The sequence below is a fragment of the Mustela erminea genome, chromosome 3, assembly GCF_009829155.1.
Source record: "Mustela erminea isolate mMusErm1 chromosome 3, mMusErm1.Pri, whole genome shotgun sequence".
NCBI classification, from domain to species: Eukaryota; Metazoa; Chordata; class Mammalia; order Carnivora; family Mustelidae; genus Mustela; species Mustela erminea.
This window is the reverse complement of record NC_045616.1, coordinates 103,617,437-103,636,980: the sequence shown is the minus strand read 5'-3', so window position 1 is coordinate 103,636,980 and position 19,544 is coordinate 103,617,437. Positions and strand designations below refer to the sequence as shown.

Below are 19,544 nucleotides of genomic sequence, written 5' to 3'. Positions count from 1 at the left end.
CTCTGTTCCCCTTTCTTTTTGGACCCCAACACCCTGATCTTCATTTGGGATCTGCCTTCCTGCTCTTTTCAGTCTGTGTGGGTTGGGAGGGATAAACCCCAGCTCCTGGCTACAGGGAGGCTACGTGACTAGGCCGGGCCAATCAGAGCACCCCACTCCACTGACCAGTGACAGGTTTCCGAGTGGGCACATGAGCCAATCCGAGCCCAGGAGTCTGAAGTCCAGGACTCTTTGGGCCTGCCAGGAAGAGAGATACATCTCCCCCGAGATATTCAGAGGATAAGATGTGCTCCTGGGGTTGCTAGCAATGTGTGGAGAGAGCTTGTCTGCAAATGAGACCATGAGACAGGAGAGCGGGCAGGGAGGAAGAGTGAGACCCAAAGGCTGATGACACAGTTCAAGGCTCCCAGATCCATGCCTAAAGCTAGCCCATTCCGGGGCTCATGTGAAATATGGGCCAATAAATGCCCTTCTTCACCGAGGCAAGTGTTAATTGGGCTTCTGTCCGTGGCTCAACAGGGGCAGCAGAATAGAGGGCTAGAAATAATAGTCTGAGAAGAGGTAGCTGCTGAGACCATGCTGGACCTTGACATGACTATTCAGTTGGAGATGCAGAAATCAAAATTGCTTTTCAAACTGTTATTGAACCCAATTTACAGACTGGTTGATCAGATCTCAAGAGAACCTCTGGAGCTTTAGCAAATCGACTGTGGTTTAAATTCTCACTCTGACCGGGAAATTGGGGCTCAGAAAGCTGAAGGACATGGCCCAAAGTGACACAGAGAGTGGGGAGCTGAAAGCACAGCCATAGGAAGGGTCAGACAGATGTGGGGAGACAGGAAAGACTCCAATATTGGGCTGGGAGAAGGAAGCAGTAAGAAAAACACCCTGCAAGAAGCTTTGGAACCAGCAGGCCTTGTGGAGCTCCGGCTTCTAAGTCAGACAGAGCTGAATCCAGATCCTTGCTCCACCTCTGAAAGCCACTTCCTGTTCTATCCTCGATACCATTGTTAATAAAATGGGGTCCAGGGGCGCCTGGGTGGCTCAGTGGGTTAACGCCTCTGCCTTCAGCTCAGGTCATGATCCCAGGGTCCTGGGATCAAGCACCGCATTGGGCTCTCTGCTCGGTAGGGAGCCTGCTTCCTCCTCTCTCTCTGCCTGCCTCTCTACCTACTTGTGATCTCTGTCTGTCAAATAAATAAATAAAATCTTTAAAAAAAATCAAGAAAAAAAAATTGGGTCCAGTCCTTCATGTAACTATGATTCCATAAGCTCTGTGGTTACCACGTCCCAAAGTGTTTGTCTTCTGAAGGGTCTCTGTCTTCAGGAAGTTTACATTCCTGATAAGGGGTGTCAGAAAATATACAATTTGTTTATCATCTGCCTTCTTATGTCATACTGTAGGCTTCCTGGGAGCAGGGACATTTGTTTTGTCACGGCCTATTTCATTACCTGGCACATAGTAAGCCTTCAATAAATATGTCTTAAATAAATACAAGCAAGCAAAGTAATAAAATGTAAGTACTATAGAATAAATAGAACACAGGATGCAATAGAGAGTAATTTAGGGATAATTTAGATGACCTGGTGGGAGAAGGCTCCTCTGAAAAGAGAGTGTTTGAGTTGAAACCTGAATGATGAGGAAGCAGCCATTATGAATAACTGAGGAAATGCATGCTAAGCAGAGGGAATAGCACATGCAAAGGCCCTGAGGCAGAAATAAGTAATGGAAAGCAAGCCTCACAGCCGGAGTGGGAGTGACAGAGTAAAGTATGATTGGAGAGGCAGGCAGGTGCTGGATTACTGCAGGTCACTACAAGGAGTTTGAACTTGATTCTAACTAAGCACAATGCCCAGCACAGTGGAGTGTGTTGGGTGGGGCAGTGACATGATCTGACTTATGTGTTCAAGAGATTGCTCTGCCCACCATGTAGTGGATGGAGTTCAGCAGGAAAGACAACAATGAAGGCCACACCAGCATCTGGCACACAATAGGTATTCGATGAACAAGAAGCATCCATCACTACCGCTGATGCCACAGTCACAAAGGCTTGCCAATGTCCATTCCAGTCCAAGAAATGTGCTCCTCTTGGGTTCAGGCTCTCTCTAGCTACCTTCTGTGTGTTGTGATGGTCATAATACAGCCAACAGAAAAGCTTTAGGGGAAAATCCTCTCCTCTTGTTGGTTATAGTAACAATCCAGGAGTCACGGTGGGGAGGGGTGGGATGGGGGCGGTGGAGTGGGAGCCTTCTGTTAAATGTTGAGTTGCTCCCAACATACTTTTCAAACATTCATTTGCTTTTGCCCAGTCTCCTCCGTAAGAGACATGCTTTCGGATGTGTTTTGAAAAATATTCCATATGCTAATGGAATGTCACCATCTGCCAAAGAAGGCAGAGCTGTTTTTAAAGGAAAAACTATTACAGAAATGAGGTATTCACAGAGGGGCACTAAAGAGCCCTAACGTCGCTGACCTGAGGCTGACCTGGGCCGCCTCGTGTTACCAACATGAAAAGGGAGTGAGAAAATCTGAGGCCAATTAACTTCTGCCCCCCTCCAACCACCACCCTTTCCCTCTCTCATTTTTCCCCTCCCCTTCTTGGAGACATGATGAAATTTCCTGAAACAAAAACTCGCAGCCCGCTCTATAAAATGCTTTCGCCTTTGGTGGAAAAAGCCCCGATGGTCCCTTTTATCTCCTCATTCCTGAGGTGCAGACCCGGCCCCGTCTGTTTGTGCAGATGGGCTTGCAGGGAACACTCCCAAGGACAGGAGAGGCTAGGGCCGGCCGCTGTTTGCTGTTTGCTGCCAGAGCCCAGCCATCAGGAGCCCAGGGCACCGTGCTGACGGCAGGGGAAGCCAGTGTGGCCTGCCACCCCACGAGTGGACACTGTTTCCCCAGGAGGCCTGGGCAGCCTGGAGGCAACTGTTCAGGGAAGGCTTTCCAAGTTCTGGGAGCTTCTACCCTCCCGGCCAAGACTGCTGGTTGTCATGCCCCTACCTTTTCAGCTGTTCCTTCTCCGCCTCTGTCGCTGGCTTGTCCTCCCGTGGCCCCAGCCTAAATGCTACGTTCTTCCCGTCTCGGGCTGGGCTCTTCTTCGAAAGCCACCCCTCGCCTCTCTCCAGACAGCCCGAGGCGGCTTCACCTGAAGGCTTATCTCTCGGGCACCTGCAATATCCAAATCCCAGCGTGTCACCCTTCTATCCAAGCCCTCCTTCCCTTATCTGAGAGACCAAGCGCCGCTTCTGCCCCTTTGTTCAGGGTGGGCATACCCACCTGGAACTTATGTTCCAGCCTGGAACATTCCCCCACTGGTGGCTGCTTATCACTAAGATCTTGGCTCAGATGTTTCGCAGTCCGCTGCACCCGCTGCCAGGGATCATCTCTTCTCGGCACTTATCACAATCAGGTTTTATCCGAGAATTCATGGGTGCATGGGCACTGTAGCAACCACAGTATATTTATTTCTTCTGGACTGGAAGCTTCCTGAGAGCAGGGGAGGGGTTCCTTTCCCTACAGCCCCACCTAGTGGCACAGAGGAGACAGACACCAACCGTGGCTGCCCTCGCTTGTGCCCTCAACCGGCCCCCAAATAGCCCTCTCTCACCTTCCTCAGTGCTTTGCCTTATTCCAGACCTCAACATTCCTCTCCTGAATCTTGACACCAGTCTTCTAACTGGTCATCCCCAGCTTCAAACCCACCAGTGGCTGCCCACTGCTGCCAGAGTAAAGCCCCCAGTGCTCAGTGTGGCCCACCGGCTGGCCACAGGCTCCTGGCACTCCTCTTGCCCTGTTCCTTACACTCTACTGAACTTGGTGCGTGCTTGAAGGCACAGGTGCACATTTATTAATGACCAAAGTATGCGTGCTAGAGACACACTAGTGTGAAGGAAAGATGTGCAGAAGATCTGTTCATGCAAGCCCTCTCTGCTTAGTAGGGGGCCTGGCTCCCCAGGGAGGCTCTGCTAATCCTAGTGCCCGGGGAGCATGGAGGACAGTGTGTCAGTGGTGGCAGTTAAGGCAGGCCGGAATCAAGGCGAAGCCCAGCTGCTCACAAGCAAGACATACCAGGGCCTCAGTTTCCTCAGCTGTCAGGTGGTACTAACACAAACCACACAGAGCTTCTGCGAGGATCACAGCGTGTGTAAAGCCATTCCCAGCAGGCCTGGCACGCACTATTCGGTGGTTGTGTTTATTCCCATTGTGGCTGTTGTTGGCACTGAACCACCCCTTCCCTGCGTAGCCCACCACTGTCCTGCCCCACCACCTGCACACACACACACACACACACTCTCACACGCTGACGATGTGAAATTCTCACTTGTCCACTTTGGAGACACTATAATTCGCGGAGCCTACTGGCATGTTGAGGTCTTATCCTCGTCCCAGAAACAGCCCCTGAAGATCTAGGGGGACTGCTTTGAAAGCTGGATTATTCTTAATTAAAAACTAACAGAAGTAACAGTGTTAAGTACTGTTCACCTGGTCCCTCTCCCTCAGTTGCACCACTGGGCAGCCCCAGCCAGGTCACTAACTGACGTCCTCGCTGGGGACCATCAGCATCCTTCCGAGAACCAGCTCCGGCATTGACCCTGCAGAGGCCTGGACAGGCCTCAGGCTGCCTGAGCACATTTGATTTTTGTCTCACCACACACCATCCTGAGCCCTAACCTTTATGAGACCTTCCTCTGCTCTGAACATTCTGTACCATCTGCTTAAAAGCCATGGTAGAAGCTACCAGAAACGGCTAGCATTGACGTTCTCTTAGGTACTAGTAGTGCTTTGAATAGATCTACATTTAGATTTTAGATAAGGCATTTTAGGTTATGTCACTTAATTCTTACAGTGATTTAATAGTACTGTCTCCACTTCCTAGAGGAAGCTCATGTTCAGGGCAGAGGATGTCCTTGCTCACCGGGCTGCTGCCAGTGGGGTGGCAGGGCTCCGATCTCAAGCTAGGTCCAGTGACACCAAAGTTTATGCTCTTTTCCTCTCTGCCATCCTGTAGTCAGGGATCCTCATGGGATCTCTGGATGTGACACCAAGTTCCAAAGTCTGCAGTGTTCTAAGAGCGGTCCTTCTCAACCCCCAGCGCCGCAGGGTATCTGGAAGCAAAACACACCACAAGAACAGAAAGGTCCACTGGATCTGAAGATGGCGATTAAGGGTGGAGGGAGCTTAAGTTGTACTCCGTGAGCTCTTGCCGTAACACCAGCTGTGGGCTATTCCTCAAGCATGTCCCATTACAGATTAAGTCTCTGGTCTTGGCATTCCTGCGTTGTCCCAGGCCAGACCAACAACATACTTACTCTGAAAGATACAATTATGTAAAACCTGGAGATAGGATGAGTAAAAAGTCACAAAGCTAAAAGCAATCAACAGCACAAATCCATTTATAGGATTCTGCTTTCCAGTTTGCCATGCATGCACACACAAAAGTTACTTAAGATGTGCACTAGAATTCCTTCACACAGTCATACTTAACCGATAAAAAATTTCAAACGCTGAATTAGTATTTCATTGCATGTGGCCTGTGGAGTCCCTCACCCCATTTGGAGGGGCGGTAAGCCCCTGAAGATCACCATGTACGCAGTCAGACCACATCTAAGTTTGAGTGTCTATGAGGTCTTAGATCCAGCTTCAAGCAATAAACAAGCAGGAGCTTGGAGGTCTTGGAGCTCCCAGAATTTCCTCCAGCTGGAAGACCTAGTCGATCCTGGGCCTCAAGCCTGCCTTGCTGTAATGTGAACTCAGTCCCAGCACAAAAGCAGGCAGCTGGTCTAAACACTCACAACGCGACTGAAGACGGGGCTTGCCAGCTCTTGGCTCCTTCCCCCTCCTCCTCTTGCCTTTTCAAACCCCTCCCTTGTTTGGTCATTTTTCCTAAAGGTAACATGTATGGAGACATTTCGTGTGCTGGTCACTTTGGCACAACGCATAGCATTCAATTCGTCCCTGTTCTCTGGAATCTATTCTATTCTCCGAGTGTTCCGTTGCCAAATTTGGACACAACTTTTCAAGAGGTCATTACTGGAAATGCTTAAAATCATGTTGGTTCGGGGATGGCAAATTGGTGCTCCAATGACTGACTTTAAAAAGTCTCCCCCCAACAAAAAAAAAATGTTGCCAACTTTTATAAATTAGGTCTTTGCATGATTGGGATTTTCAGTTTTTCTTAAACTTTAGATGAGGCATTGGTCTGCATTCCTGCAAGCCAACAGATCATCCAGAGCTGGGGCTCATGCCCTCCTGGACCGGAGCTAGTGACACCTTCTTTCATACATAGGGAAGCTAAGACCCCATTGCCACACAGCTAATTAGTAACGGGATTATTGGCCAGATGGCCCAACTTCTTTTCTCCTTATTAACAAGAAAACCAACAGGCTGAAATGGCAAAGCACCACTCTATCCTCTGATTATATATCCAAGGAGTTCTACAAAACCTCTCTTAGAACCTCCACCACCAATACGGGATGCATTTGTAGCTGTGCATTTCTTGCAGTAACACCTCACCTGTTGAGGAAGATAGAAACTATCATTAACTGAACACCAGCTCTGTGATGTGAGGGTCGGAGGCCACTGGAGAGGTTAAGACCCTGGGACACCTGAGGTCCTTCCCACGCTGCAGCAGTGTTTGGGCACAACATCTGTTCATCGCGATGAGCCCAAATTACCAATGGTTTTTCACACTCAGCACAGGCAAGGATAGAAGCGCTGTGAAAGATGACGGTCGCTATCAGAAAAGGCAAGAAACCGCCCCAGCTCCAGCTCCAGCTCTGATGGAAACCGAATGTGACGCGGCGGTGGCCACGGAGGCGGCAGAATCTCGGGCGCAGACACGGAAGGATATTGCGAAGAACAGGGGATGACAAAGCAGAGCGCGGCCCAGCACGTGGAGCTGCCACCGTCGCCGTTAGGGGTGGTGTGTGAACAGGTGTGTGTGTGTGTAATATACACATGTACGCACGCAGACACGGAGCCTGCCATATACACAGAGCATCAGTCCCTGTCAAAGGAGACACAAAAACGGGACGACGACTGCGGGAGGGACTGAAGGTCCAGGATGAAAGAGAGAAGCACTTTTCATTCTCATGGCTTGCAAAGAGGTTCCTCAAAGGTCCGCGTATTACGGATTTTTAAAACCTCACAAGGAAAGCGGGTGGAGGCAATGTAGTGGGGCGGGACTCCGCCCAAGGTCCACAGTACGGGTCTGGCAGACTCGCCGGGAGAGCCAGTTATCCGGAGAGCCCGCTGCTACCCCGGGCTTGGGAGCGCACCCCCCCCCCACACCGGCCCCCGCCCCGTCCCCGACCCGCACACACAAACCGTGCTCCGTCAGCTCTAGGACTGGACCGGGACCTGCGCGTCCGCGGATCTGGGAAGCGCAAAGACTGCACGCCGGCGGCTCGCGGGGAGCAAGCCACACCGCCGCCCGCTTCTTCCAGCGCCAGGGGCTCCGCTCTCCCTCGGAGCCGCCGGGGCCACCCAAGGGCCCCCTTCGTGGTTCTCGAGTAACCGGTGAAGCAGCTGGGAGCCTGTGCGAAGCTAGCTCCCGGGTCCTGGGAGAACACCCCGGGGCGCACCCTGGCATCGTCTCACACTAACCCCCCAAGAGCCCACAAGCAGTCTACTTTCACTCCACTCTCCCGAGATCTACAAACTTTAATGGGACGTCACTGGATGACTGAAAGAACAGAACAGGTTTTTGAAAAATGTCTTAACAGAGCATCAGAGTGTCGCAACACTTTATTAAGAGAATTGGCCTTGAACTAGTAGCTGAAGTAACAATTGCATGAAGCCAGATTAGGTGTACTGCATAATACTCATACTTGATTTATTGACATTACTTAGCAATTTATTGGACAAAAGTCAAACTTTTTGTTTTTTATTAAGCACATTCCACAGTACAAAGCTGTCATGAATAATATCTGTACAATTTAACAGTTTCAATAGCTGTTCAGACACAAATTTATTTCAAACAGATAATTGGCAAACATAATTAATTACAAGTTAGAATTAGACTATCCCAGTGCTTTAAAACAGTAATATAGCAGTAATTTACAGTTGCTCAATTATGGTTAGCAAAATAAAGTCCAGGGTACGGCTGGGAATTACTACTATAATCCCAGAAAGTGAGAATTCCTTGGGTGCCAAAGTCCCCTGCTATAATTTAATAGGCACAATTCAAAGGTTGTGTGCATATTCGAAGGCCATGATCTCCCAAGGAACAAGAACTTCTATATTAAACATGCAAAAACATCAACAAAAAGTCCATTCGTTCAGAAGAATTGCCTTCTCCCCCCACCCCTCCCTCATCCTGGGCTCGCCTAACCAGTATGATATAAAGCTGTCATGTGGAGAGTGGTACAAGTTAACTCACTTCCACAACCTCTGTCAAGCTTACAACTACCTCACAAATAGAGATTTCCTTATCTTTTTCTTACACTTGGAGACTCAACTTCTCAAAAATAGAAATTAATCTGGTAACATGTGGGAGGGGAGAATGTATTTTTAAAAAAGGAAAAAGAAAAACTAAAAAGCCAAGCCAACCCATGAAACAAATGACATACACACACATTGATCCCCACACCGTTCTCAATGCAAAGGACAAAACTGAGCCCAGGGCCCTTCCCTTTAGTAGTTGAGTGTGCTTCCTCGGGAAGAGGGTTAGTCAACGGGAGGTTCTTATTGGTCCTTTAAAATGTTACTGACATTCCTTAATCTTTGGAAACAATGGCAAGGGGCAAATCAGAACCTAATATCGAACAAGGGAAAAGGAGTGCCAACCGAATGCCGAGTCCTTTCCATGCACGGTCAGCATGATAGTGCCATTCACACATTCAGGCTGCAGAGCAGTTCTGAGAACCCGCCAGGGCCACAGCAGCAGGCGACACCAGAGATGACGGGAATGGGGTTCATGAGCTTGAAGTTTTGCACCACGTAGGAGTACCCCTCCACTCGAGATGGGCCTCTGAACCAAACTGACCTGGCATAACAGGCTCCAGCACACAAGCAGGCCCTGTTACCACCCCGGTGGGGATGCGACATCCACGCCAGGATGCGTGCATTCCAGAGCCAGGAAACCCAGTTAACAGGGCCTTCTTGTTCCTCCCTTTCCAGGGATCCTAATGCACAGAATAATGATCTTTGACAGTAAAGTCAAATGAATACCATGGGAAGAGACCACTAGTACTCAGGAGTACTTAAAGATGAAAAGAACAACAAAAAATTTTAAGGTACCTCTCTGTTATATATGCTACACAACGAATAAAACATTTTGTGTTAAACTTTAGAAATTACATTTTAAAACAAGAGTCCCATTAAAAACACGCACACCACACACATACACACAAAATGACAATGACAAAATAAAAATACCATATGAATACTGCAGGAAGGGTTCTAGGTAATCCACATCAACCCTGGTATCAGGTTCTTGAGCCCAGCCCATGGCTAAGTGCGAACACACTCTGTATTAGTGTCTCAGGCACAGGGGCCCTGACTCCAGCAACCTTGAGGTTAAACTGTTATGTACATTATATCTACATGCGGATACAGTATTTTAAATTAGGAGGCAAGCACACGTGTAAAAGTGTTACTCTACCAAATATCAGGAGATGGTTGGGATACAGAGAGAACAGTTAATAAAAGAAAAGAGCTATATTACCTGTTGGGAGATAATATAACCTGGCTTATAGTTCTTTAAATTAAAAGAAATTGGTACAGAAAGGAAGTATAATCCAAAAAATATGACTAAAACAATCCAGAGAAATTTTTCCATTGTCCAACATGTTCCTAATACAGGTCAGAATTCATAATGACTTGGACGGTCAAAAGGAGAATGCTAACTTCTGAAAAGGAAAGCCCTGGACATTCTGGGTAGGTGTTTGGCACCCAAAATTTCACCAAAGAAGAATGCTGTTTCTTAATATCAGACCAAAGTGCAAAGCAATATAAATTAGAGGCCAGTCTTCTCTTGATGGTCGATTTACTTCTGTAAAACAGACTGTATGTTCCTTTTATATGAACAATTTACATTTGAAGCGTTAGATTTTTTTTTTTCACTGATGGGGGGAGGAAATGGGCTTCTGTTCTACTGGAAGTCGGTGAGGCTAAGGTATCCTTCTCAAAGTAGAGGCCGGAATCGGAGGTGAGAAATGTTGGTACTTGGAAGAGTTAGGCTGCTTTGCATCTACCCAGCGTCTAGAACCAATTCCAGCTTCATAACTCAGCTGTGAAGAACTCCCTTAGGCATTTGGTAGCCATGTAGCCAGTAGTTCAAGACTAGGAAACCCTGGGAAAACAAAACAAAACAAAACAAAAAACAAAGGGAGTATGGATGGATATTCTGGTTAGACATGGAGATATACACCACATTCCGTCCACATCCACACAGACACGTACTCATGCACAAGCAACACAGTACTGAGTTTCAAATGTCATCAGCATCAAAACTAAAAGCTGCAAGTTGTTCTGAATGTAATACATACCAGGCATTGTATTTATTTAAACCTTGCAACAATCTTATGAGGTGGAAACTATGATACCACTTGATGAATAAGAGAACAAAGGCTCAGAGACACTGCTTAATTCAAAGCATTAGCCATTAAGGGACAGAGAGGGAACTTGAAGAGATGCCCAACCCTATAACTTGTCAACTGTCAGTGCTTGCTGCTAAAAATTATGCATGTAATAAAACAGGCTTCATGTTAGATTTTCTACTTAGTATTATCTTTCAGGACATCCAGAGCCTAAAAGGACTGGTCTCTATCTTCCTGAGAGATCTCATCTATCGCTGTGAATCAAAAATATGCAAAGGCTAGTAAATAAAGTATTCCTTCTAAATAGAATGCTAATCAGAAGTTACTTCTTTTTTAAATAAGTCATTTATAAAAGGAAAATACAGTGTAGAGGTTAAGACTACTGAATGTTACATATTACTGGACCATGACCTTGAGTCAGAAACACATTTTAGTAATAATCTCTAAATTCATCCATGTACAAATATGTACACACACACGCACGTACCTAAACTCATCATTACTACATACAATGCAGGCTAACATTTTCTATTCTAAATTTCATCAAAACAAAGTCAAAGTCCATTAAAATGATTTCACAATCACTGATGGGTCACAATCCTTTCCAAACACAGCACTAAACCACTGGGCTAGAAGATTTAAAAGTTACCTTTACGTCTAAAATTCTCTGACAAAAAAAAAAAAGACAGAGAGGAGAAAGATTTTTTTAAAGCTTGTATTTTTTTCAAAGGGAACTTTCCTAAAATATTGTCAATTTTTATAAAGATCAAGAATCTTTCTCAATGATTTCTCAATCAACCTGAATGAGAGATTTAATTTCATTCACTGCTGTTTTCACATGAAGGATCTTTAAGAGTCTTATTTTTAAATTAGTAAAGCCCACAGATAAGAAGTAGGTACTCTCAAACACTGCTGGTGGGAACATAAACCGACTTAACTCTACAGGGGAGTAACATGCCTCTGTGCATCCAAGTCTTTAAACACCATACCTTTCAATTCAGACACTACAGACATTTCTAGAATTTATCCAATGGTAATAAAAGCAAAGATTTGGGGTGCCTGGGTGGCACAATCAGTTGAGCAACTGGCTGTTGGTTTTGGCTCAGGTCACAATCTCAGGGCTGTGAGATCGAGCCCTGAGTCAGGTCCGCGGCAATGAAGTCTGCTTGAGATTCTCTCCCTCTCCCTGTACCTCTCCCACCTATGCTCTCTCTCTCTCTCAAATTTAAAAAAAAAAAAAGAAATCAAGGAAAAATAAAGAAAAAAGCAAAGATTAAGCTATATAATTGATTATGACAATGTGTTTTATAACAGCTAAAAAACTGGGGAGAAATATATATATATATAACACAGGGCCTATCTAAACAACTATTATTTTGCCATTAGGAATGATAATTTAGGCAAATATTGACATTATGGACATAGAACAGTTTTGCAACAAAGGAAAAAAAAAGAATTATAAAACATGTACAGAAGCCTGAAAGGTCATACACAAGGAAATTAACAATGGTAAACCAGGAGTAGGAGTTCATTTCCTTCTTTTGGCTTATCTACTTATTCTAATTTCCTAATAATGATCATATATTGTCTTGTAATAAAAAAAAAAGAGCTACTGTACATATTAGGCTCTTAGGAGTTAGTAATTTGAAAAAAATGACTCAGCAAATATATCTACTGCTTTATTTCCTGACACAGAAATACTCTTACCTTTTATTTTAGGGTTGAATATCTTACTGCAAGGTTAAATCATCATTAGGGTAGTGTTTCTCATTATGCATAAATCTTACAGTATCACATGGTAATAATTTTTTCATGTTACAATAAATGAAAAGAATTTGGAAACGAATAGTAAAATCTATAGAGCTGACTGCCAAGGTTGTCAAAAGTAATTCACTTTGAAGAGACAAACACATTTGAGGTTTCATTGCTTGTGCTGCTTAAACAGTAGATAAGATTTTTCCATTGATTTATAATTGTGGATCACAACAAGGGCAGTTGTTCTGAGATTCCCAAGAAGGGGACAGGAGGAAGGTCCAGAAGAAGTAAAACCAGTTTCCTTTCTACCACAGCCAATGAGATAAACACCACTGGTGATCATTCCTTCATTTCTCAACCAAAGAAATCTTGTTTCAGGGCAGTTTAGAATAGTATATAAAAGGTGCTCAATTTGTGAAAGTTTACTATGTTCTAAATTTCATCTATTAAATATGCCAGAGAGGGGAAACATACTATGGATGTCTTGGATTTTAGCACGTGCCTCTCTAAACAGAATACAAAGACAAAAACACATCAAAAATATGAAAGAGTTACAGTTAAGTTGTTCTCAGATACACCTATTCCCCTGAACGTATCCATTATTGCAGAAGCTAAGCTACAGCTGCAGTTGTCCATGTTCTATTTTATGCACTTCCCTTATGTGGAAAAATAAAAGCAGAGGCAGCATGCAGCTAAAGCAATGTGCAGATGAAAATGCACAGTTTAGAAAAGAAAGAGAATGCGGTAAGTTTAACAAAAGATGTGCACGGCTTCTATACTAAAGCCTGCAAAATACTGCTTAAGAGAAACTGAAGACCTAAATAATAGAGATATACCATGTTCATGGATTGGAAGACTCAAAATTTATTAAGGTGCAAATTCTCCCCCAAAATGATATTATGGTTTAATGCAGTCTTAATTATAAACCCAGTAGTCCTCTTCACAGAATTTAACAATCTAATTCAAAACTGACTATGAATAATGGTCAAGACAATATTTTTTAAGTTGGAAAATTATTAACTTTACAGTACTGGCGAAAGAAGAGCTACATAAATCATGGACTTAGAATAGAGTCCAGAAACTGACCTACAAATAAGGGGTCAAATGATTTTTGGACAAAAGTGCTAAATAAATTCTATGGGACGAGAAAACTCTTTTAATCAAATAGTACTGGAACAACTAGACAACTATTAAAAAAAAAAAAAAAGACCAATGACGTCACCTCACACCATACACAAAAATTAACTCAGATCAAAACCGAAATGTAAAAGCTAAAAATACAAAACTAAAATATGCTGGTCCAAAGAGTAACCACTACCTACATGTAGCTATTTAAACTTAAAGTACAATTAAATATTCAATTAAATTCAATTAAAATATAATTTAAGATATAGTTCCCAAGTCCCACTGGCCACATTTCAAGATCTCAGTAGCCACAAGTAGCTACTGACTACCATGTTGAACAGTGCAGCCCAAGAAAATGTACACTCATCTAATGACAGAAAGCTGGTCAGTGTTTGCTAAGGCTGGGAGGGGCCAGGCTTTGACTACAACGGTGACAGAAGTGAACATTTAGGGGTGATAGAAATGTCCTTATCTTGACTGTGGAGGAATTTCAGGGATTATATACATTTGTAAAAACTCATCAAACAGTACTCTGAGTACAATTTTTATACAAATCGTACCTCCATAAAACTGATTTAAAAAAACAGCAACAGGGACAGGGCAGAGGGAGACCTGTATATCTAGGTCCTTGTCTACGTACGGAATCTATCTAACACCTGACCCTGCCAGTTCAGATGATTTATCCCAATTTTTTACTGACTTATATCATCTTTATGCTTGCTGAAAATGGCTGCAGAATACACTATAGTACAGCTATAGCTGTACACACACTTGTCTATTTAAGGGCAAATTCTTACGTGGCCTAGGAGAAAAAACACAAACAGGTTATTTTGGCCCTGGGTGTCACTGGCCCAACAAAAATCAATAAACGCTTTTAGTACTTAAGCACTCGACTGAACACTGGAGTTCCACAAGAAAAGGAGCTCCTCACCCTGGGGAAGGAGAAAGGCATACAAACTATTTCAGTATCAAATAATAAATTAAGCCAAATGAGGTAAAGGGGCAAAACTGGGGTGGGGGTGTCTAAAAGCCATAATAACACACACAGGGGAGGGAGATGGTAGAGGTCTGCACTACGATAATGTAACTGGAGAAACAGAATTCAGTCTGGTTGCCACACTAGGTTTTTGGAAAGGAGTAATGGGAGACTGGGACATGGGGAGGGTGGGTCGTGAGGACAGAAGGTAACAGCTAGATGCTGAAACTCCTGTCAGCTAACTGAAGTAGTTGAACCTTAATCCTTTAGACAGCAGGAAGCCAGTAAGACAGAGGATGGCAGGCGCAGAGCCCAAGATGATTCTGTGAGAGCAGAATGGAGAGTGGGAGAGGGATAGCAAAGATCGGGAGGGAAAGCAGTTTTCATGTGGGTCCATTCCTCCTTCCCTGTATTTTCTTAGGATTTCTGGGAAGGAAGGTTCAAGTGGGGAGGAGCAATCATTCAAGAGATCCTTGCCTTCTTCCTCTGTAATTCCCTTTGATAACTATTTTAAGACTCTATTCAATAAATGTAATAATTCTGCCATAAGGGTTTTTCAACTTATGAAGAATCTATCCAGAGAGAAAGTAGCAAGGCAGATAGATGGTCACTATCATGAGATGGTATGAACACACTTGGGACCAGGAACAGAAGCTATGTATGTGGCTTACAGGTCATTACTGCTCACCTCCCACACCCAGGCAGACATTGACAACCCATCACAGCACCTAACCCTCTGAGGCCCACATAGGGTCCCAGAATCCTTCTGAAGACAGGACTCCAGTCAGGCGCTGCTGATCAAACTCAGCCAGCATGAAGAAAAAGCTTTTTTGCCATTCCTGACGCAGACCCTTGGTTTATCACTAATAGATGGCACAGGGGCAAGACTGGAGGTCAGCAAACTTTTCCTCAAAGAGCTGTATAATATTTTAGACGTTGCAAGCCATATCATCTCTGTGGCAAATATTCACCTCTGCCGATGAAGTATGAAAATGGCCAGAGGTAGTATGTAAACCAATGAGAGTGGCTATTATAATAAAACTTTATTTAGGGACACTAGAATTGAATTTCACATAATTTTCATGTGTCATGAAATAGTATTCTTCTTTTATTTTTTTTTCCATTATTTAAAAGTGTCAAAAGCTATTCTTATTAGCTTGCTGTGGTAGGGGAATCAAATCAGGCAGTGGAACAAATCTGGCCTCTGACTGTAGTCAGCTGAGCCTTTAAGACAAACTTCCTCGATATCTGTGTTTTGGGTCTTAGAGTCTCAAGTAAGAAATATTAGAAACAATGGTAACTTGGTGATCTAGAAGCCCTATCTTTTCATCAAAAAGAATTTCACAATACTGCACATAAACTTTATTTATACTTTTAATATTTAATGGACAGGAAAATAGATAATGATAAAGAGCCACTAAGTATTAAGTAATATTTTAAAATATATACGAATTTTATTAATCAGTCTTTACATACATATATACACAGTAATACAGATAGGTACAAACATATTTATTCCATCTGCAAAGTTTCACGTACACAGAATTTATTGGCCCCCTTGCAAAATTTTCAGAGTTGGAAATACTGCTCCAGATGAACAAGGCCATCAGGTCCCAGGACACAGCCAAGTAAGGCTTCTCATCCTCTAGGTTGGACACCCTTAGTAATCAAAACATGCCATCATCAATGGTTACAATGGCTCTAAGTCTTCCTGTAACCAGAGCAAAGGGCTTTGCTTCCAGGGTACATGTTGTGTCTAATGGATGAAGAACGGATTTTAGGGGCTCTCACAACAAACACATCCCTCTTTTAGTGAACAGTGATTATGGGTGGATTATAATGTGGGCAGAGGGAGAATTCTGAGTGTTCGGATGATGGTGATTTTTTTTTTTCAAATAAAAGAAAAACAGGAGAGAAAAAAGAGATTCCTATACCCCAAAACAGATTTTGAAGGACTTTACCTGCGTTAAACTGATATGACCTGGGAAACCATTCAGGAAAACGCTTTAAAAAAATAGGAATCACGTTGTCTGCCAGTGTGAAAACCCACAATATGCAGGATTCCAATTTCAACCTCATTTTAATGCGACCATAAAGATCTAGCCTGACGGTGGAACTCTGCAAAGCTGAGGCAGTTAACAAACACTAACCACCGTGGTTCCTATGAACAGGGAACCCAGATCACAACACGGCCCCAGAGGGAGGGTGAATTCAATGAGTAAGGTTAAACAGGGCGGGGTACTCACCTGAAACGGGTAAAGTGCAGACTGTTATCTGGAGATGTAAGTGTATGTTCTGGAGGGAGAACGGGTCTCATTCTGGGCACTGGGAGGCACATTTAAGAAATCCCAAATCAAAATAGTGTCATCATGGGAGCTGCTGATGATCTGAAATTCATCAAACTGTAGCCGAAACACACGTCCAGAATGTTCCTGTGAAATGTAACAACTTGCTGAGTAAAATGAGACCTTTACAGTCCCTCATCTCTCACTATCAGTGATCTGGTACAGGCTGGAAATGCAGCTACTTATCCCTGCTGCCTAACCAATGTTCCAGAGCTTACTGAGCCTTGTCCCTCACACCAGGAGCAACTACTTTGGCTTTTCCTTCTAAGCCTTTTCTTTGAATTAATCTCTGTATCTGAGATCCTGGCTCACTTATATGTCAAAGAAGAAAAACTATGTGCTCACTTCACCAAAGATCTTCGAAAGGTAAAAAACATTATTAAATACCCATGCTTGATACGCTGTAAAAAGCAGAGCCAGAAGGTAACGTTTTTAACAGTACCAAGAGGATCTATCTCAACCACAGCCAAAATCAAAATTAATGGTGAAAGAGAAGCATTCTCATTAAAATCAAGAAAACAAGAATGGCCCTAACCATAGTGCTGCATGCTCTAATCACTTTAAGAAGCAAAGAAACAGGAATAAAAGGTAAAGCTACTGAAAATAGGAACAATCTAGCACTATTTTTAAACAACTGTCTCCTCATTAATGTAACAAAAGCAACCAGACTATTAGAAATAATGAGCCTGCCAAAGTTGCTAAAGCAAGATAACATATAAAAATAAAATATTTTTATATGCCAAAGCAATAATCCAGAATACAGAAATTCCATCATAATACAAACATGTGGCTGTATTATAAAAATATAATGTAGCCAGATACCCATATTATGAAATCTCCCAAATCTATAGGAAGGAAATACTTTGTGCTCTATGAGGTAACCAATCCATCTACATATAAGGACTCCTGCTTTCACATTTTAAGTTGTGTTCATGGTCCTTAGGAAAGAGCTCACTGTAATGTAATGTCAATTATGCTCTGATTTTGGCTAACCAAAAGGAACAAAACTATGCATTTCCCTGAAGGCACACTGTGAGGTACACAACCCTTCTGGGGTACACCTAGGCAGGGCTATCTGCAGGTTGCCCTCCCCCCAGCACAAGAACCGCTGCCCTTTCAATAGATTACATACCACCAACGTGCGCAAACACAAAGTACTTGCTGGGGCTCGAGGGTCAAGAGCAGCTTGTAAGTCCCAAACTTTAATTTTCCTAGAAAAGAAAAATTGCCATTGGTAGAAAAATTAGTATTTTATATACTGTCAAGCACTTCCTTGGCTCAGTGGGTTAAAGCCTCTGCGTTTGGCTCAGGTCATGATCCCAGGGTCCTGGGATTGAGCCCTGCATCGGGCTCTCTGCTCAGTGGGGAGCCTGCTTTCTCCTCTCTCTCTGCCTGCCTCTCTGCCTACTTGTGATATGTCTGTCAAATAAATAAATGAAAATCTTTAAAAAAAACAAAACAAAACAAAACTGATCTCGCTCTTCCCACATATTTAAAAAAAAAAAAAAGCAAATGGAGAACAAGCTTACATTTTTACAAGTTATTTAAACCCACTATACTTGATTTGGGAAAAAATAAGGACCTCCACATTCTCAGAATTGCTAAACTGTGAAGAAATATTTTTTAAGGGAGACAAGAAAACAACTTCAGGCTATCTAAAACCAGTTCCTGACTTGATAATCTATGTCACCAAATTCATTCCTCAGGGGGCTCTCTGGAGCTGAGTAGGTGCTGCTGACAGAAGCTAGGGCTCTCTGTGAAATTCCAAGGATACCTTTCTTCAAACTAAGCAAATGCTGGAAGTTAATAATAGGAGCATACACAGACCAACTAGTCCCTTAGTGAAGTATACATAAGGTCACCTTGAAAGGTTTACTGCTGCCATTTGCTCATTTAAAAAGTCATAAGGCTTTTTAAAGAGTATTTGTTCAATTAGCCAAAAGGGGAAAGGAAATGTATCATTGTGTGCACACACACACACACATAGCTGGCTTAATTTAGGGCTAAGGCAAAGAACTGAATTCTTGCACAACTTAAGCTACTCCCACAGTTTACAATAATGGTTAAAGGTGTAAGCACAGGAGTTCCAGAGGCTCTGCTACTGCAGGAGTCAGGGCAAGACCACTCATCCTTCTGGGCCCAAGGGCCTGGACATGATCAGGCAGTATAGTGACATCTGCCATCTGTTACACAAAAAGGATCTAACACAGAGTCGGCAAGTATTTGGCTGCTGAATATACAGTGCTCATTTTCCCTCTAGATACAGTGACAGCGGTGCACTGAAAAATCTGAAATACATACCCATCGTAGGCCCCACTGACAATCCTCTTATTATCAAACCGGATACATCGGACCAATTCTTCGTGTCCCTCTAGGACTCTTAAACAGGCACCACATTCGATATCCCATAGCCTGGAAAGTAAAACAGATCTCTGTGAAACAACCTCCCATACATGATTCACACTCTCCTTGAGTTCCTCTTACCTGTCCCATATGTGATTTTCACGTTCCTGGACTTGTTTCTATCTCACTCCCAGCCCAAACTATCCACGTAGAAAGATATGTCTGTACATTTGTACCATCTGTGTATTTTAAAGCACTAATCTGTGGGGGCGGCGGGCTGGCTCAGTTGGAAGAGCATCTGACTCTTGATCTCAGGGTAGTGAGCTCGAGCCCCACATTGCGTGTAGAGATTACTTCAGTAAATAAATAAAAACTTAAAAAAAAAAAAGCACTAATTTGGATAGAAGCCTTACTTATGTATTTTCTTTCATTCAGTTTTTTAAATCATACACATGTAT

The 19,544-nt window shown here is 43.5% G+C and overlaps 1 protein-coding gene across 7 annotated transcripts in view; it reads right to left on the bottom strand.

The window, feature by feature from the left end:
- Window positions 1-7,722: 7,722 nt before the first annotated feature.
- The window catches only part of FBXW11 (F-box and WD repeat domain containing 11), a 121,770-nt gene continuing 109,948 nt past the window's right edge, over window positions 7,723-19,544 (bottom strand). For 5 of the 7 annotated variants that reach the window (XM_032337013.1, XM_032337019.1, XM_032337016.1 and 2 more), the window contains 4 exons: window positions 19,045-19,155; window positions 17,876-17,954; window positions 16,645-16,830; window positions 7,723-10,295 (listed from right to left, as the gene is read on the bottom strand). In XM_032337013.1, the coding sequence (XP_032192904.1) occupies window positions 16,669-16,830; window positions 17,876-17,954; window positions 19,045-19,155 (352 nt within the window). In that variant the 3' untranslated portion in view covers window positions 7,723-10,295; window positions 16,645-16,668. The other 2 variants (XM_032337014.1, XM_032337015.1) reach the window with 2 other exon arrangements.